General features: G+C 29.4%; 1 protein-coding gene across 3 annotated transcripts; it reads left to right on the forward strand.

Moving 5' to 3' along the window:
• The first annotated feature begins 2,943 nt into the window (after nt 1–2,943).
• On the forward strand, nt 2,944–9,682 carry LOC123205731. Of its 3 annotated transcripts, none has more exons than XM_044622758.1 (11): nt 2,944–3,293; nt 3,384–3,426; nt 5,009–5,535; nt 5,697–5,730; nt 6,306–6,931; nt 7,028–7,076; nt 7,146–7,271; nt 7,768–7,872; nt 7,980–8,071; nt 8,192–8,345; nt 8,903–9,214. In XM_044622758.1, exons 1-11 carry the CDS (start codon nt 3,151–3,153, stop codon nt 8,951–8,953), a joined length of 1,950 nt encoding a protein of 649 aa, XP_044478693.1. In that variant the 5' UTR covers nt 2,944–3,150; the 3' UTR covers nt 8,954–9,214. The 3 variants fall into 3 exon arrangements, with proteins under 3 accessions (XP_044478693.1, XP_044478691.1, XP_044478692.1); XM_044622756.1 differs by lacking the exon at nt 8,903–9,214 and adding an exon at nt 9,267–9,682 and having other exon boundaries at nt 2,952–3,293; XM_044622757.1 differs by lacking the exon at nt 8,903–9,214 and adding an exon at nt 9,267–9,682 and having other exon boundaries at nt 2,953–3,293; nt 3,384–3,414.
• Nucleotides 9,683–15,652: the final 5,970 nt, after the last annotated feature.

The raw sequence follows: 15,652 nt of genomic DNA on the forward strand, positions 1-15,652 counted from the left end.
AAAATTAAAAATTAATATTAACGGATAATCTATACTCACAAAGCTGGGTACAGGTTCTAAAAAATATTACATATATTAAAATTTTGTTTTTTATTGGAGAAATTAAACTTTGTAAAGTAACCAAACTTGTGTTACGTCATAAAATAGGTTTAATCTCTAAATGTAAATTATATCTATTTTACAATTTTTTATTATGTATTTATATGATTGAAATTTTTTAATTAAAATGATATTTATTGACGTAAAACCTTATTTCCTATATTTTTTAAGCATATCTTTCTCATTATTTTTTTTATCATAATGATATTTTATTAAAATTTAAACAAATTATTTTTTACCATTATCTATGAGTTTCTTGCTAAATAATGAAGAAACTCCAAGCTTTCATCTTTAAAATTCCTTAAAATAAAAAACAAAACAATAACTTAATTTTATTTGGGTTTGGTTATTCTGGATAGGTTTTATTTATTTATGGCTGTTTTTGTGAAAATAAATTTGGGGAAAAAGTATAATTTGAGGATTGTGAGTTGCAAATGTCCACATCATTACGTAACGAGCACACTTGTCATTTGTATTTAATATCATTTGAAGTAAGACAATAGTTTAGTAACCTCAAATAAGAAATACTGAAATTTCGGTCTCTTCAATAGAAAAAAACCAAATTTTGTTTTCTTCAATAAAAAAATAAACAAATTTGATATCTTCGTTTAAAAAAAAAAATGATAATTCAATACCTCTAAAGGTGTGTTTGACTCGAATAATTTTGATTATCAAAAAATGAAAAATCGCCATAAAAATATATTACTGAGAAAATTACTAAGTATAAATTATTATTATATTTGATAAAAATTAATAAGTCGAGCAATTAATTTTTGTGGACAGGTCGGATATGCCTAGAAATACCTGCGAGTCACCCATGATTTTTTTTCTACTTATTTTCTTCTTCCTCTTTAACAGCAAACTAACAATATATTCAACACAAATTTTACATATTTTCTCTTATCTTGATATCAAATAAACTCAAAACCATCTGAAAATTAAAAAATAGTTGTATTGAAAACAAATTTAAAAAATTTGAGCACTAGACACTTTATTATAAATATTTATTCTATATTCAATGCTAAAATTCTACATATTTATAGAAAACATTTTTATAATTTAAAGTAAATTTTCGTTCGTTCACAGAATACTTATCCTCTCTGTGAAATACTTGAAGAGAAAAATATTAAAGATTACGAAATGAATATATTAAAATAATAAGAACAAAAGATAAGTAAAGCAGTAAAAAAGTAATATTGGCAGGTAACTTGTAAGATTGACCTATTCCTGCAATGCTTGATACGAGTTTTAGAAATTATTATCTGTATAAATCAACTTATTTTTTATTTGCATTACTTTAACCATGCTAGTTTTTACCTAGATTGTATACAACCAATACGCTTATTTGCTAAGGCTTACCCTACCTTGTTGTCATCTCTAATGCTACATACTCATGTATATTTTAACTTACCCTGTGTAAGAGGGTTTATAATTTTGTAAAAAGGTGTTAAAAATTTTAAGGGAATTTTTTTTTTTTTTTTACAATTACATGGTTTTGTAATATTTACTAACGAAATCGATAAAACAATATGAGGAATATGTTGACCATATGAGGTTGTCTTAATTTTTTATTAGTATGTATAAATAATTATTATATTTAATTATGATAATACAAAAAATACTTATATATTATTTTACTTAAATATTTTTACAAAATTAAATTAGTTTTGTGTTTGATTAAACTAATATGCATTATATAAAAGTATTTGATTTGTGTTTTAATTATAACATTCTCCGTTTAATAATATATTAGGATTTTAATATGTTTTTAAATTATAAAAACAATTAATTAATTTTTTTTTGAAGTTATCATCACATTGCCCTTTTTTTTAAATGTTATATATTATTTTAATTGAAAGCAGAAAATTTTTATAATAAAAATTTAATTAGTATAAAATTATAATAAAAATAAGATAATTTAATAATATTTTAACACAGTTGATAATTAGATTCCCATATTAATTGTCATATATTGCTAATAGAATATTAATATAATATTTTATTATTTATAAAACAAAATAAAAAAATGTCTATGGTATAGATTATCAGAATAATCAATATTACCTCTAACTATACAAACCCTAATAAGTCAATCATAAACGTAATTTATTCCCAGACGAGATCTTTGTTAGCCAACATTTTAGAGGAGGGGAAAGAGACCTCTAAAGCATGGTGATGCATTAGGGAATCTTTGTTGTCAACGATGACGTTAGGGATTAAAAACTAAATCTTAGGGAGAGAAATATCATTTTTAAAACTTAGTCTAAGAAGCAAACTTTTAGTTTTTAAAATTTTGGAAGGAAAAAAGATTAAATTTTAATTTATTTTTAATATTACAGATGAAATGACGATTTTACCTTTGAAACTAACTGACTTAACCCTTTATTGGTGGGTATTTAAGATTTTCATAATTAAAATATAAATACTTAAAAAAAGATGATACTTTTAGGTGGAAATAAGTCCTTTGGGCGCTTTTTTTTTTTGCTTTTTTGCTGGGTTGTGGTGTGGGCTGCTCTCTGGTTTTCATGATTTGTCTAGTTTGTGCTGGTTTTCCTGTGTGTAGTATTTTTGCTGGCTTCTTCGGGTTCGGTTTGGTCGAGCTTAGAGTATCTTTGAATCCTTTTTTTGAATGACCTCTTATTTTGTTAATATACATATTTGTTTACAAAGTAAATTTTAATATTTTAAATATTGAAATATAAGATATAATATAGGCTTCGGATATGAATTAGAACCTGTATAAAATCTATAGAGTCAATTTTGGGTAGAACCACCCATGCAAGTTTCAGGTTCGATTCACGAAATTTAGTAAGGGATCCAGACCGACCGCTCAAGCCCACTAAGAATAGTAGACCCTCGAAATATTTTACACGAGTAAAACCAATCTCAATGATGGGAAAATGGAGGAAGCTCTGTTGTCTCTCTGGCGCCTAAAACACTCTCACTCTTCACCTTTGCAAAGACTTCTATTATCTATGCGTTCCCTCGCTCTTTCCTTCTCTCGGCTCTTCCTCTTGTTTTGGCCTTGAAACTCATTCCTTCGAAGTTCGAATGTATAAAACAATCGAAACTATGGGTGAGTTGTGCGGTTCCAATTTAATTTCCACCAATTTCGGGGCTGAATTCGACCAACTTGATCACCTTCCTTTACTTTCCCGGCGAAAATTGTTGCTTGCGACTAAAACAACATTAACGTAAGCCAGGCTACTCTATTTCTTATTCATCAATACATGAGGACTTTGTTTGTCTTTTTTATTGCTATAAACTTCGTTCTTGTTTCCCAGGTCTGGCGTTGATGTAGCTGTTAAAAAAGAGGTAGATAATGAGGTGCTGTTTTATTAGTGTTAATTATTGAAATTCAATTCTGAAACAAGAAAAACTTGAATAATTAGGCCATTTAATTTAGATCTGGTTGGTTTTCTGTTTTACTCTTTGATTGTTTATTAGGGTTCGTTTGTTGGTAAATGCTGTATAAAAGTTGTGGTGGGAATATCTTGTTTAGTCTTGTGATGAGAGATTTTCACTGTGATGCTTTGTTTTTGGATTAGTTAGGGAAAGTGTAGCTCGCCCTTTCAGCCATGGTCTAGTTGGTTTAATGTTATGGGGATTTGTTCTGGTTCAACACCCATTTGAAGCATTTTTAGATGTGTTATGGGCCTTCTCATTTAGTCTTGGCAATGTTGGATCAATAAGATAGAAGTTTATATAGAGTACACATTGGAAGATTAGTTATTCTTCCTAATGGGGACCCTTTTTTTTTTAATTATCTTTGAAAGGTATGGCTGTGTGAATTTCTGGTTTTGATATTGTGTATCTGTTAATCAAGATTAATAAGATTGCTCACATACTAAATGGATGTTGAGAAAAGGTTTATTCGATTATACATTTAAAGTATAGGAAGCATCTTACTAATTATTCTGTTATTAATCATATCATACATAAGAGAACCAAAAAGTTATTTTTAATCAACTGTTTAAAAAGGCTGCAAGAGATACAGAAATTGAATTTTTTTTATTTGCATTGAGAAAACATGCCATTTTGTGGATCCCTGTGAAAGGTAATATGTTGGTTTCTTAAGAAATGAGTAATTGGTGTATAACTGACCTCAATGTAATTTCTTATGCATTATTCTCTTGGAGTGAATAGAGGTTGAGGAAGTAACTTTGGCATGCCTTTTTGCCTTTACATGTAATATTTTTTGGTAAGGGCCTTAGAAACATGGCAACAAGAGAATACATATACTTGTAATATGTTGGTTTCTTAAGGAATGAGTAATTAGTGTATAACTGACCAGAATGTAATTTATTATGCATTATTCTCTTGGTGTGAATAGGGATTAACAAAGTAACTTTGGTATGTGTTTTTGCCTGTTCATGTAACCTTCAAAAACCTAAGTTTTGGCTGACATATAAGGATGATCTTGAACAAAGGTTATAGAAGGCAACTTCAATTGAATTCTTAATGAGTAGGTTTTAATCAATATATTGTCCACTATCTGCTTTTCCATAACATAGCTCCTTGTATTTAGAGATTTAATTGTGGTTTTCAGAACATTTTTGGAAAAAGGTGCTTAGAACTTAGGTTTGTTAAAAGAAACCTAGGGTTCCAATGAAGTTAAGGTTTCAGAAGAATTTTATCCAATGAAGTTAAAGTGTCCATGTGTCTTAATGATACCATGGTTTGTAGAGGTAATTCTGTAAAACATCTAGAGGTCTTCATAAATAGTGAAGGTGTGGAAGTCATCGAAAGGGAGGTTGAACATTAGAGATAAGGTAGAACAAAAAACTGTAGATGCAGAAATGAATTCATGACTGAGACTTATCAAATGTCACATGCTGTTTGTCTTCCCTCTCCTCCACCACCAAACCTTCCATTTTTATTGTTTGAAAGAGAAATACATGTTTTGCAGGGCCCTCTCTCTCCCCCATCTGCCTGTTCTGTTGGAGGAATAGATCAGCAATTGGTATTAAAAGAAAGTCATAGTGGTGAAACTCCTTTTCGAGTTACTTCCGTTGTACTAAATGGAGATCATATGGGATACTCTACTGCTGATGAGCAATGCTTGCCAAAAGCTCCTTGTGGTGAAGATGTATGCATGCTTGGAGATTCCAACTCCCAGAGGATTATCTCCGATAAATACGCTTGTCCAGATCAGATAACTTGTCCTGGAGTGTATGTTGATGTTGCTGGGCTTGAGAAAGTCAGCATCGGCTACTGCACTTCGTGTGAAAATCCAGCATCTTCTAGTGTGCCTTCTGAAGTTAAGGTTGAGAATTTTGGCAACCATGTGTTCAGTTCATTGGGACATGGTGTAAATGGCTTTGCTAGTGTTGATGCACCAGCAGACAAGGGCAATAATGTTATCACCAATGAATTTGCAGATGAAAATCTTGACCACATTGTATTGAAGGAGCGACAAAGAATGTTGCTTACAAGGTACCTCATAAATAATTGTCAGTCCTGCCAATTTAGGCCCTTATGCTAACATATTTGTCTCTGTTTTGACACTTTAGCATATCCCCAATTTTACATTCCTTTCCTAATGTTTAGGCAGAGATTAGTAACTTTAATTCATGTTTTCCTATGTCATTGTGCAGGAGATCATTGGAGTTGGGGAACAGCATTCTGGAGGTAATTCATTGATATTTTATTTGATTGATAGAAGTTTAATTAATAATAATTTGTTACTAAAGTAATACACACTTGAACATTATATAACAAAACATAAGTGCTTGTTAAAGGATATACATTTTTGCTTTAGCCCAGTCTATCTTGGTAACTGTCATGGGTAATCTTGCCCAGCTGTACCAACAATTATAGAAGCGCAGACTAAGTTGTATTTCTTCTGGCAACATTTATGAGTGACTGACTTGATATAATTAAGTTAATATTGGATATGTAAGAGACATAACTCTGTGCCCAGATATCAGGTAGAGTTTACTTCTTGTCACATTGCAGAACACAGCATTGTATCTCCGTATTATTGGTTTGAAGCTCATAAATTTCTTCTGCCTGCTTTCTGTTTGAATGCCTGAGAAAATTGGTAATTTTTTATTTTGCTTTCGCTTTTTTTAATACATGTCTATTTTCTTCATGTGGTTTATGTGTGCTTGCAAGCTGCTGGGCCTTGACTTGTTGCATTAATTTATTTCTTCTAATTTCTATTTTCCATGTATTGCTTAAAACTACCTCTTCGTTTTATATAGGGTAATTCTATAGGTTCAGGAGATCTTGTTGACCCTAATGCTGGAACAATAAAAGAAGAAATAAAATCTCTATATGTGGATTCCTCTGTTACTGGAAATGAGTATAATGAACTATCTTCAAATAATGTTTCTTTTCCTGGCATAAGTTCTGAAAGTGCTTTGTCAGAATTCAATTCTGCTGGATCATCCGTTACAACTATACCTGGCTGCAGCCTTGTGACTGAAGAAACTAAATCAAGATGTAATATGAACAAATCTGAGTCTGAGTTCAGTTCATGTGGTGGACGGCATGATGTGGCGGGATCCTGTAGTGTGCATGTTCCAACTCTTCAGAACTCTGTCAAAGTCAAGGTTGAACCATTGGAAAATGTTGATTTGGCCCTAGAAAGAAATGTGTTTAATAAATATTCTTGTAATGCAATAACAGTGAAGGGTGAGAACAATGAACTTTATGGTGTTGGGGTAGATCATATGCGACTTCATGATCGAATGAAGCTGAGGACATCAGGAGAGAATTTTGAATTTGATTCTTCCAGAATTCCTTCCCTTCAGAAAAACCCTGTACTCTCAGAATCTGCTGAACCTATAAGGGTGAACCATCCACGGAAAAGAAAGAAGACTGCCACGTAATATGCCCGTTTTTCTTATTTCAAATTGTTCTACAATTGCTTTTTCTTCTTGTTCTGACATATCCCTTTCTTTTTTCTCAAAATTAATTGCAGGGGTTTGGTTGAAACAGCAATGGAGGAAGATGCTCCTGGACTTCTGCAGGTACTATATGCCTACTTGTTTGGTTTCCAGTGCTTTATGCATTGGTATCCTCTAAAATGTTAATTGCAGGTATTAGTTGAACAAGGAGTATCTGTTGATGAAATCAAGCTTTATGGGGAGATGGAGGATGATGATGCTCTTGATGAAATGTTCTGTAAAGAAAGCTTTTCTGAGCTTGAGGCTGTCATGGCAAAGGTTAGCAATAATCTGGGACCATGTTTTCTTCCTGTTTTAGTGCTGATAATGATACTCCTTTGATCTTGTGGCATTTTTGTAAAAATAAAAAAAAAAGAATGGTACAAGGTATTCTGACAGATATGTTGTAAAACATCCAAAGTTGTTTGGATGACCGAAGAAGTGTTGGACCGGTTGAACATAAGCTGCCAAGTACAAATGACATTGGCTGATAGAAAAGGATGCTCATGTGTTTCATAGTTCATGTTTATTGACATCCATTTCCTTATAGATTATGCGTCACATGGAACACAAATTGTCAACGACTTCATTTATACTGCTTGTTCATGTCATGGATTTATAACAACTAGTACTAAGTGTAGTAGGCACAAGGTTTGAAATTAACTGTGTTGGACAAAATTATTTTTCCTCGCCCCCTTCTTCAAAGAACCATGTATTGTTTTGCAGATTTGCATTGTTTCTTATATTAATATATTCTTTTTATGGGTGGTTACAGCTTTTCTTTCAGCGAAACTGTGTGCTGAAGCTTGCTCCTGTTCGATGTGCAAAGGGTTCAAAACCTAGTTATTGCTTGGGTTGTCTATTCTCGCTTGTGGAGCAGGTAACAAGTTTACCACAAACTAGAGTATTGATTATGGTGGACAAATTGACTTTGCTGATATAATTTTGACAGTGACAAGTTTTTAATCATTATATTTTTTTTTGTAGACAAGGTATCTGCAATTTCGTAAATGGCCTGTTGAATGGGGTTGGTGCCGGGATCTTCAGTCATTTATATTTGTGTTTAAAAGACACAATAGGTGATTGATCTACAATTCAAATTACATCTTAAAGGCCATCCTTTGTATGTTTATCATATTACTAGGTAGTAACTTTTATTTTCACTTACCAAAAAAACTTTTATTTTCACTTGAATGCAGACTAGTTCTGGAGCGTCCTGAATATGGCTACGCAACATACTTTTTTGAGCTGGTTGATTCATTACCTATTGATTGGCAGATCAAGCGATTGGTTACTGCCATGAAGCTAACTAGCTGTGGCAGAGTCAACTTAATTGAGAACAAAGCATTATCGGTAATGACTTACACTGCATTTCCTTCTAGTTGACTGTCAGAATTTTTTATTTGAATAGTTGAGTTATTAAATTGATTTGAGCTTACCACCATTTTTAGATCTAAATATTTTGATAGGTCTAGTAATAACCACATTAGAATCAGTTGTGATAGATGTAAGATTTAGCTGTGCTCTACGATACCCAGGGATTTTTCTTCAATAGCCAAAACTTTATGCAAATTTGATCTCATTTTCATGCTCCTACTTGTAGGCATTTGGTTTTTAAATTTTAATATTCTATTGTGGTTATGTCTGATGCTAGGGACTGGGTTGGATGCCTAAAATTTTCTAGATTTGCATGTATATCATACTTATAATAATATTCAGTCCCTAAATTTACCTAGGGACAGCAATAGGATGTAGATGTTGCTTGTGCTTGATTTTTTGATGATAGTTTTGAATGATTCCTTGGCTGGCTTTTGGTTGAAGATGGTTGTTTTTATCATTACTTTCATTTTTGGAGGATGGTTATATTCCTTTTTCATGATAATGGAAGTATCAGAAACTTTGTTTCTCAGGAGATTTTTCAAAAGGTTAGCTTGCAGATTGACAAATTTCTTAACTCATAAAGGGTAGTGTGGTTAAGGGAGGGAGGTGAAATTCCCTTGACACTAGCAATCATGTGTTGGATTTCTCCTTCAAATTTCTGTTTGTATTGCATTTTGGTTGGTTGAAAAAGCTCTCCAACCTGGATACGTATGATGCTTATCTAGATATTTGGTTCACTTGGACAGTTTTTTTGCTTCTTTTAATGTGTGTTGAAATTTTGTCCCAAATTGTATACAAGTTTCTATTTTTATGAATAAAATAGGCATTTTCATTTTCATCAACGAGATGTTTCAGTTTAAATTTCTATCTAATCCATAATGATCATCAATGAAGGTTGGAAAGGACTTGACCGAAGGCGAGGCAAAGGTTTTGATGGGATTTGGTTGGATACCGAATACCGGGTTGGGAACAATGCTGAACTACCGTGACAGAGTTTTCCATGACAGGAAGAATGAGAAGGAAACCTCTGAATGGAGATCAAAAATAGGAAAGTTGCTGGTTGATGGATATAATGGTGGCACTATTGTTTTGACAAATAATCCCTGTAGTGTTGTTCAAGATACTACAATTTTGGATACTGACACACCACAAGTTAAGCTGGAGCTTTCATAAGAGAGCTCAATTCAGTTTTGCTTCTGAAACATGTAAATATCTACAATATGATAGATTTGTCACTCCATGTCTCAGTTTGCTCTCAGTGTAGTCTCCAGCTTTTTCGCTGATTTTAAAAATGGATCTTCAGAATCTAACTGGATCTAATCTGAAATTGACCCATTTAATATAATTGATAAAGATGAACAAATTTTTAATGGTGTGTTTGGTTTAGATAATTTTTTTGTTAAGAAAATAATGATTACTATAAAAATTGATTCCTAATAGAGTATTTGGTATAAATTATCATTATGTTTAATAAAAATTAATTATTATGTTTAGTTGAATGTAATAAGAGAATATTAGGGTATAATTATTATCACATATATTGTTTATGTTACTTATTTTATTAATTAGAGATGAATGTATTTTTGTCTAAATATTTTAATATTTAAGATAAAGATAATAATTAATATTATTTTTCATAATATTAATAATAAGAAAGAAAATTATTGAAAGAATTTTTTGATTATTTTGAATTAAGCGTCCTCTAAGATTTACAAATTAATTCTCATTAAATTAGAGAAAAAAAATAAAAATTGAAACTGGTATAAAAAGTTGAGTTTGTGCTTAATCTAGGCGGCATAATGTGGTTCGTTTAGTTTGGATAATGAGTAAGATTTAGGTAAATCATTACATATGACACATCATAGATTTATGTTTTTTTTTTTTATAGTGAATGGGAAAGTTCTATTTTGTTAGGGAAGTTTCTCGAATTCAAATGTATCACTTTCCTGGAAGAAAATATAAGAAAGAAAAGGTTAAGTGATTTTGAATAAATATGAATGGGAAATGAAAGGAATATATACAAAGTGGATTTTATTAGTTGATGAAAAAGTGGGTATGATTAAGTTGAACTCAAGCTTCGGATTCACATCACTTTTACCAATTTAAGTGTCCCCGAATGATGGAGAGGAGAGACCTATCACAATAACAAATAAAGTGGAAAATATATATTTATATTGTTGCTGATGTTTGAGCTTACATCATTTATATGTAAATATTCCACTTGACCACATTATTTATCAACAAAATTATACTAATAAAACTATACATATTTATTTTAAGTATACAAATGAGTATACACTTAATATATGTCATTATATAATTGGGTAATTTTGAATTAAAGATAAAATAACATTCAATCACATGATGACACATATAAGTGTGTAAGTATTTATGTACTCAAAGTAGATACGTACAATATTACTCAAATTATATTATCCACATATAAGTGTATCGTTATGTGATTGAATGATTATAAATTAAGGATAAAGTAATATCTAATCATATAATAATATACATATATGTGTCTACTTATATATTTAAAGTTGGTACACATAATATTACCCATTTATCCATTCACCCAAATTTTATATAATTTTATTATATTAATAAAATTATTATTTATATTTATTTTTTAAATTATTTCATTTAACAACAAATATGAAATATTATTCATTCCAAATGATCACAATCCTAAACTAAAAAAAGATGTAGTTGCTTACAACACAGAGGGATCAATACAATTTTTTTTTAAGTTAAATGACTAAAGTATATAATCATATAAACAAAACCACAAGAAAGGGGGTGGATAGTTAATATTAAAATGAAAAACAATTTGTCTTGGAAACAATGATGAGTGAATACCCACATAAACATTAAGGAATCTTCATCATCTTTTTGGTCTCCAACAGTGATGACAATGGAGAAAATGATCCAAAATAAATAAGCTTCACCAAAAAACAAGTCTATGGGTTCAAATTAGGAAAGACAATTTAGAGGTGGTTTACAACTAAGCATGTTATTCCAAAGAAACCACAAATGAAAAGCACCTTAAAAACTCAAAAAGAAATAGCCCTTGTTATAGCCCCATTTGGTGATGTGTTAAATAATAATACACACACCTGCCAACTTCAACCTGCCGCCAAATCTAATCGATCATTTCAAAGACTAAAGCAAAATCCCAAAAAACATGCCTAGGGTTATGTGTCTTAATCTTATATTTCTGATATTTATCCAACATATATTTATTAAAGTGAACCAAATAATAATTGGTCATCTCCCTTTCATAACTTATATATATATATATATATATATATATATATATATATATATATATATAGATTCTAATGATGTAGTCAATGAAGCAATGTAACTTATAAAACAAATAGAGGAACGTTGTAGAATAAGCAAAATAAAGTGATCGATGAGAGTAGAGAAGACAAGATATACTTAAACCTGTAAAAATGGATATGGGGCATGCATTAAAATACCATTGTAGAGAGAATAAAGAATACAATACGAAAAGCTTTTCTATCATAACCATGATGGACAAATTGAATATATAAATATAGGCATAAAATTGTAAAATGTACTGCAAAAGCATGATAACCTAAATTCCTGTTTGTTGTGTCCTTGGTCGGTGGGACTGACTGGGATTGTTGTAATTTAATTTAATGTCATGACGAAGTGCTTATTTCCTCTCAAAGTGTTTTGGTGGAAGAGCTAGCAGTAGAGCTTGACTTATTATCAGAGATGATAAACACAAAGAAAGAACATTATGATTTGATCTCCACTCATTCTCCCAGTTTTTGGACGCCATGAGAACCAGATTCCAGGAGTCCACATATTATAAACTGCGTGTACACTTTGCCTGATCACATGTATGTCGGAGCCATAGCCGGTGGACTTTACAGCTATGAATAATTTTGAATCCAGTACTTCAAATATATATGTACACACATCTGAAAAGAGAGTTTGGTTCATAGGAATGAAAAATTAAATCGGTAATCTATTTTTTATTGATATCATCTTATTTAGTTGTTAAATAATAAAAGATTTTGATAATTTTTTATTATTAATGATGATATGACAAAAATATAGGAGTTCTTCGATTATCATTTTCACTTTTAATATTAAAAAATTATCATTAATTTTTAGGAGATAGTAGCCTTGATTTTAATTACTATAACAAGTAACATGAAAAATATTTTAAAATAATTATACCCAATAATCTTTTTGATATTTAAGTAAAATAATATAAAGTTATTCTTTTATTACAACCAATCAAACATAATAATTATTTATGTCTAGTAATTTTTATTAAATATAATAATAATTTTTATTCAATAATTTTTTAAATAATTTATCCTTACACTAATATTTTATTTTTTGTATTAAAAAGATTATCCAAACCAAACAGTCCTTTGAAGTTTTTCAATTTTTCCCTTGCAACAACAGAATGAGTGATAGTTGAGTATTTTATTTCATTTTTCTGAGGTTTAGATAGTACATATTCTAGAATTGGTATGAACTACACATGAAAAGAAATTAGAGAAAATCAAGTTAACCAAGATCAAAATGAGCACACTGAAAAATACTTTCTACTTGTTACTCGGTGGTTAATCAATATTTGTTGAAATGTGTTACAGGAATATGAGAAATTGATGCTTTTTTCGGTTCTTTTTTTCTAAGGGGTGTGTGTGTGTTAAGCATATTTAAAAAATAGAGAAATAAAGCTAACCCACGCACGTAAAGAAAGAAAAAAATAAGCATATTAAAAAAGAGTCTCAACTTCTGACTCCAGGTATGATCAATATTTATCAGATAAAATGTGTTATAAGCTGGAATATATGAAATTTGATGGGTTTTTAAATTTAATTAAAAAGAGCTACTTTTTTTTTTTAGTGTAAAACTTATTGTATGGCTACGTAGCATAAGTGGGTTGCTTGAGTCATATTTTCTCCGTATATATAAATATATATGAATGTGATGATCGAAATTCATATTATACAAAATTAATTAGAGTATGTTAATATTCAATTTACTACACCTATATTGTTCTAATTTGATATAAGACTTTTTAGTTTAACACTCTCTCTCAAATACAACTCTCATAGTCATTTGGCTCAGTGTGACTGGTGTGTTATGTGCAACCACCCTCATAGACTATTAAACCGGCTGTTTGGTTGAGTATATTATCACTTGATATCTAAGATCACTTTAGATTATTATACTCATTCATTTGGTTTTGGACTATAATATAATGTAGAAAGATATTGTACTTATAAGTATAGAAATCAAAATTCATATTACATAAAATCAATTAGTTTTGTATAATATAAGTTTCGACTTTCATGCTTATAGACTTAATATATTTTAAAGCTCTATAATATATTAGAGACAAAGAAATGACCAATATAGAAACCCTAAGAGGTCGTTTGGTTTAAAAACATTAAAGATTACTCTAGTAATCTATATTTTATTATTTATATTGTTTTGTTTTGTTTATAAATATAAAAAATTATAGTAATTTTCTGTTACAAATGGTGATATGATAAGTAATATAAAAAATAATCTGATCATCATCTCCACCTTAGGTATTAAAAGATTATTAAAATAATTTTGATTTTATTATAACTATGCTCTTATTTATTATCTTTTGATAAAATAATTTTATTTTCAATTAATATAATAAATAACATAAAAAATATTTTAAAAAATTATACCTAAAAAAATTTAAATAAAATAATATACTAATATTCTTTTATTATCTTTAATTAAATACAATAATTATTTATATTTATCTAATTTTATTAAATTTTATCAAATATAATAATAATAATAATTTATTCTCACCTATTTTTACCATAAACTGTGTTTAAAATACTCTTAATAAAATATTTTTTAAATCAAATATCCTTAAAATTTATGGATTGTCAGTATTACGTAAACAATGCGGTGCGAATGTGATGAATGTCAGATCAGGGTTGGTGAATTGCGATCATATGAAAAATATATATGTACATCACAATCATTTCAGCATTGATTCAGTAATACTCATGATGAGATATGGCAGAAAACCTAATAAAAGTTTGGGTTGGTAGAGGGTCCCAAACCCCACTGAAATCTCCAATGGAATCGGTGCGCGTGGGCCGGCCGCCCTATGATTCCGGGAACCGCCCCGGTGAGATGCAGATGAAGAACCGACACAATCAAACCATGCTTCATAGACATTTCTTTTGCTTGCTCTGTCTCTTCTTCTTCTTTCTCTCTTGTAAAATAATGAAAAGTGAAAGAGAGAGCTGATTACTCACTAATTACAGAATTTGCCACCTTCTTCAATTTGCTCTTTCTCGTAAATAAAATTCTATATATTCACTTTAAACACATAAATATATAAATATTTACATATATCATCATATAATTAAATAATTTTAAAATTTAAATTAAAAATAAAATAAAATTCAATAATATAATAACGCATATAAGTGTATATATAATTATATACCTAAAATAAGTATACATAGTATTACTCATTTCTCATATTTTAATTGTCAATGCTACCAAATGTTTTCGTCCTCTTCTTCCCCATGCTTGCTCTTTCTAACAGAAGGAAGTTATCAATATGGGTACCAATATTTTATAATATATAATACGTATCTTATGATTTAATATAATACAGATGAAAAATGATATATATCTTAAGGTGTATTGAATTAATATAATAAAATGAATGCATTTTACAATACGATATGTATCCTAGAATACGATATATTTTATAAATACAAATTGATAAACGTTTTTAGAAAAACTAATGATACAATAAATGTGTATATGATAAATTTTAAAATTTTACGAATATTTGTAATATTTTTTAAAATGACGATATATTAGTTTGTTTTATTAGTATTGTATTTTTTTATTTTCCAAAAGACATATCTTATTATACATTATACACGATTCAAAAAATTAAATTTTTAATAAATAATATAATACGAGATTTAATTACTATGGTTACCAATTGATTCATTAATGTAAAATAGATATTAATAGATTTTCTGACTAATAATAGATTGAAGAAAATGCATTATTCTATATAAAAATATTTTTTCAATAAAATAAATAAATCTAGAGGATAAATCTATCTAAGAATCAATCGGATTCTTTATAATTCATGAACTTCCACCACTCTTTTCCTTTGATTTGAAGTCATTTGTTCAGATAGTATATCATATTCTTGAGGGAACATCGTCCTGTTTCACATGTCCTTAATTTTTGTTTCT

Source organism: Mangifera indica, unplaced genomic scaffold (assembly GCF_011075055.1).
Source record: "Mangifera indica cultivar Alphonso unplaced genomic scaffold, CATAS_Mindica_2.1 Un_0014, whole genome shotgun sequence".
NCBI classification, from domain to species: domain Eukaryota; kingdom Viridiplantae; phylum Streptophyta; class Magnoliopsida; order Sapindales; family Anacardiaceae; genus Mangifera; species Mangifera indica.

Bases quoted from the DNA above. Each gene is read 5' to 3' on its own strand.
- LOC123205731 (XM_044622756.1), top strand. From the start codon at position 3,151: ATGTATAAAACAATCGAAACTATGGGTGAGTTGTGCGGTTCCAATTTA. The intron at 5,731-6,305 runs GTAATTCATTGA...CGTTTTATATAG, and splicing joins TGGGGAACAGCATTCTGGAG to GGTAATTCTATAGGTTCAGG. The intron at 7,272-7,767 runs GTTAGCAATAAT...GGGTGGTTACAG, and splicing joins TTGAGGCTGTCATGGCAAAG to CTTTTCTTTCAGCGAAACTG.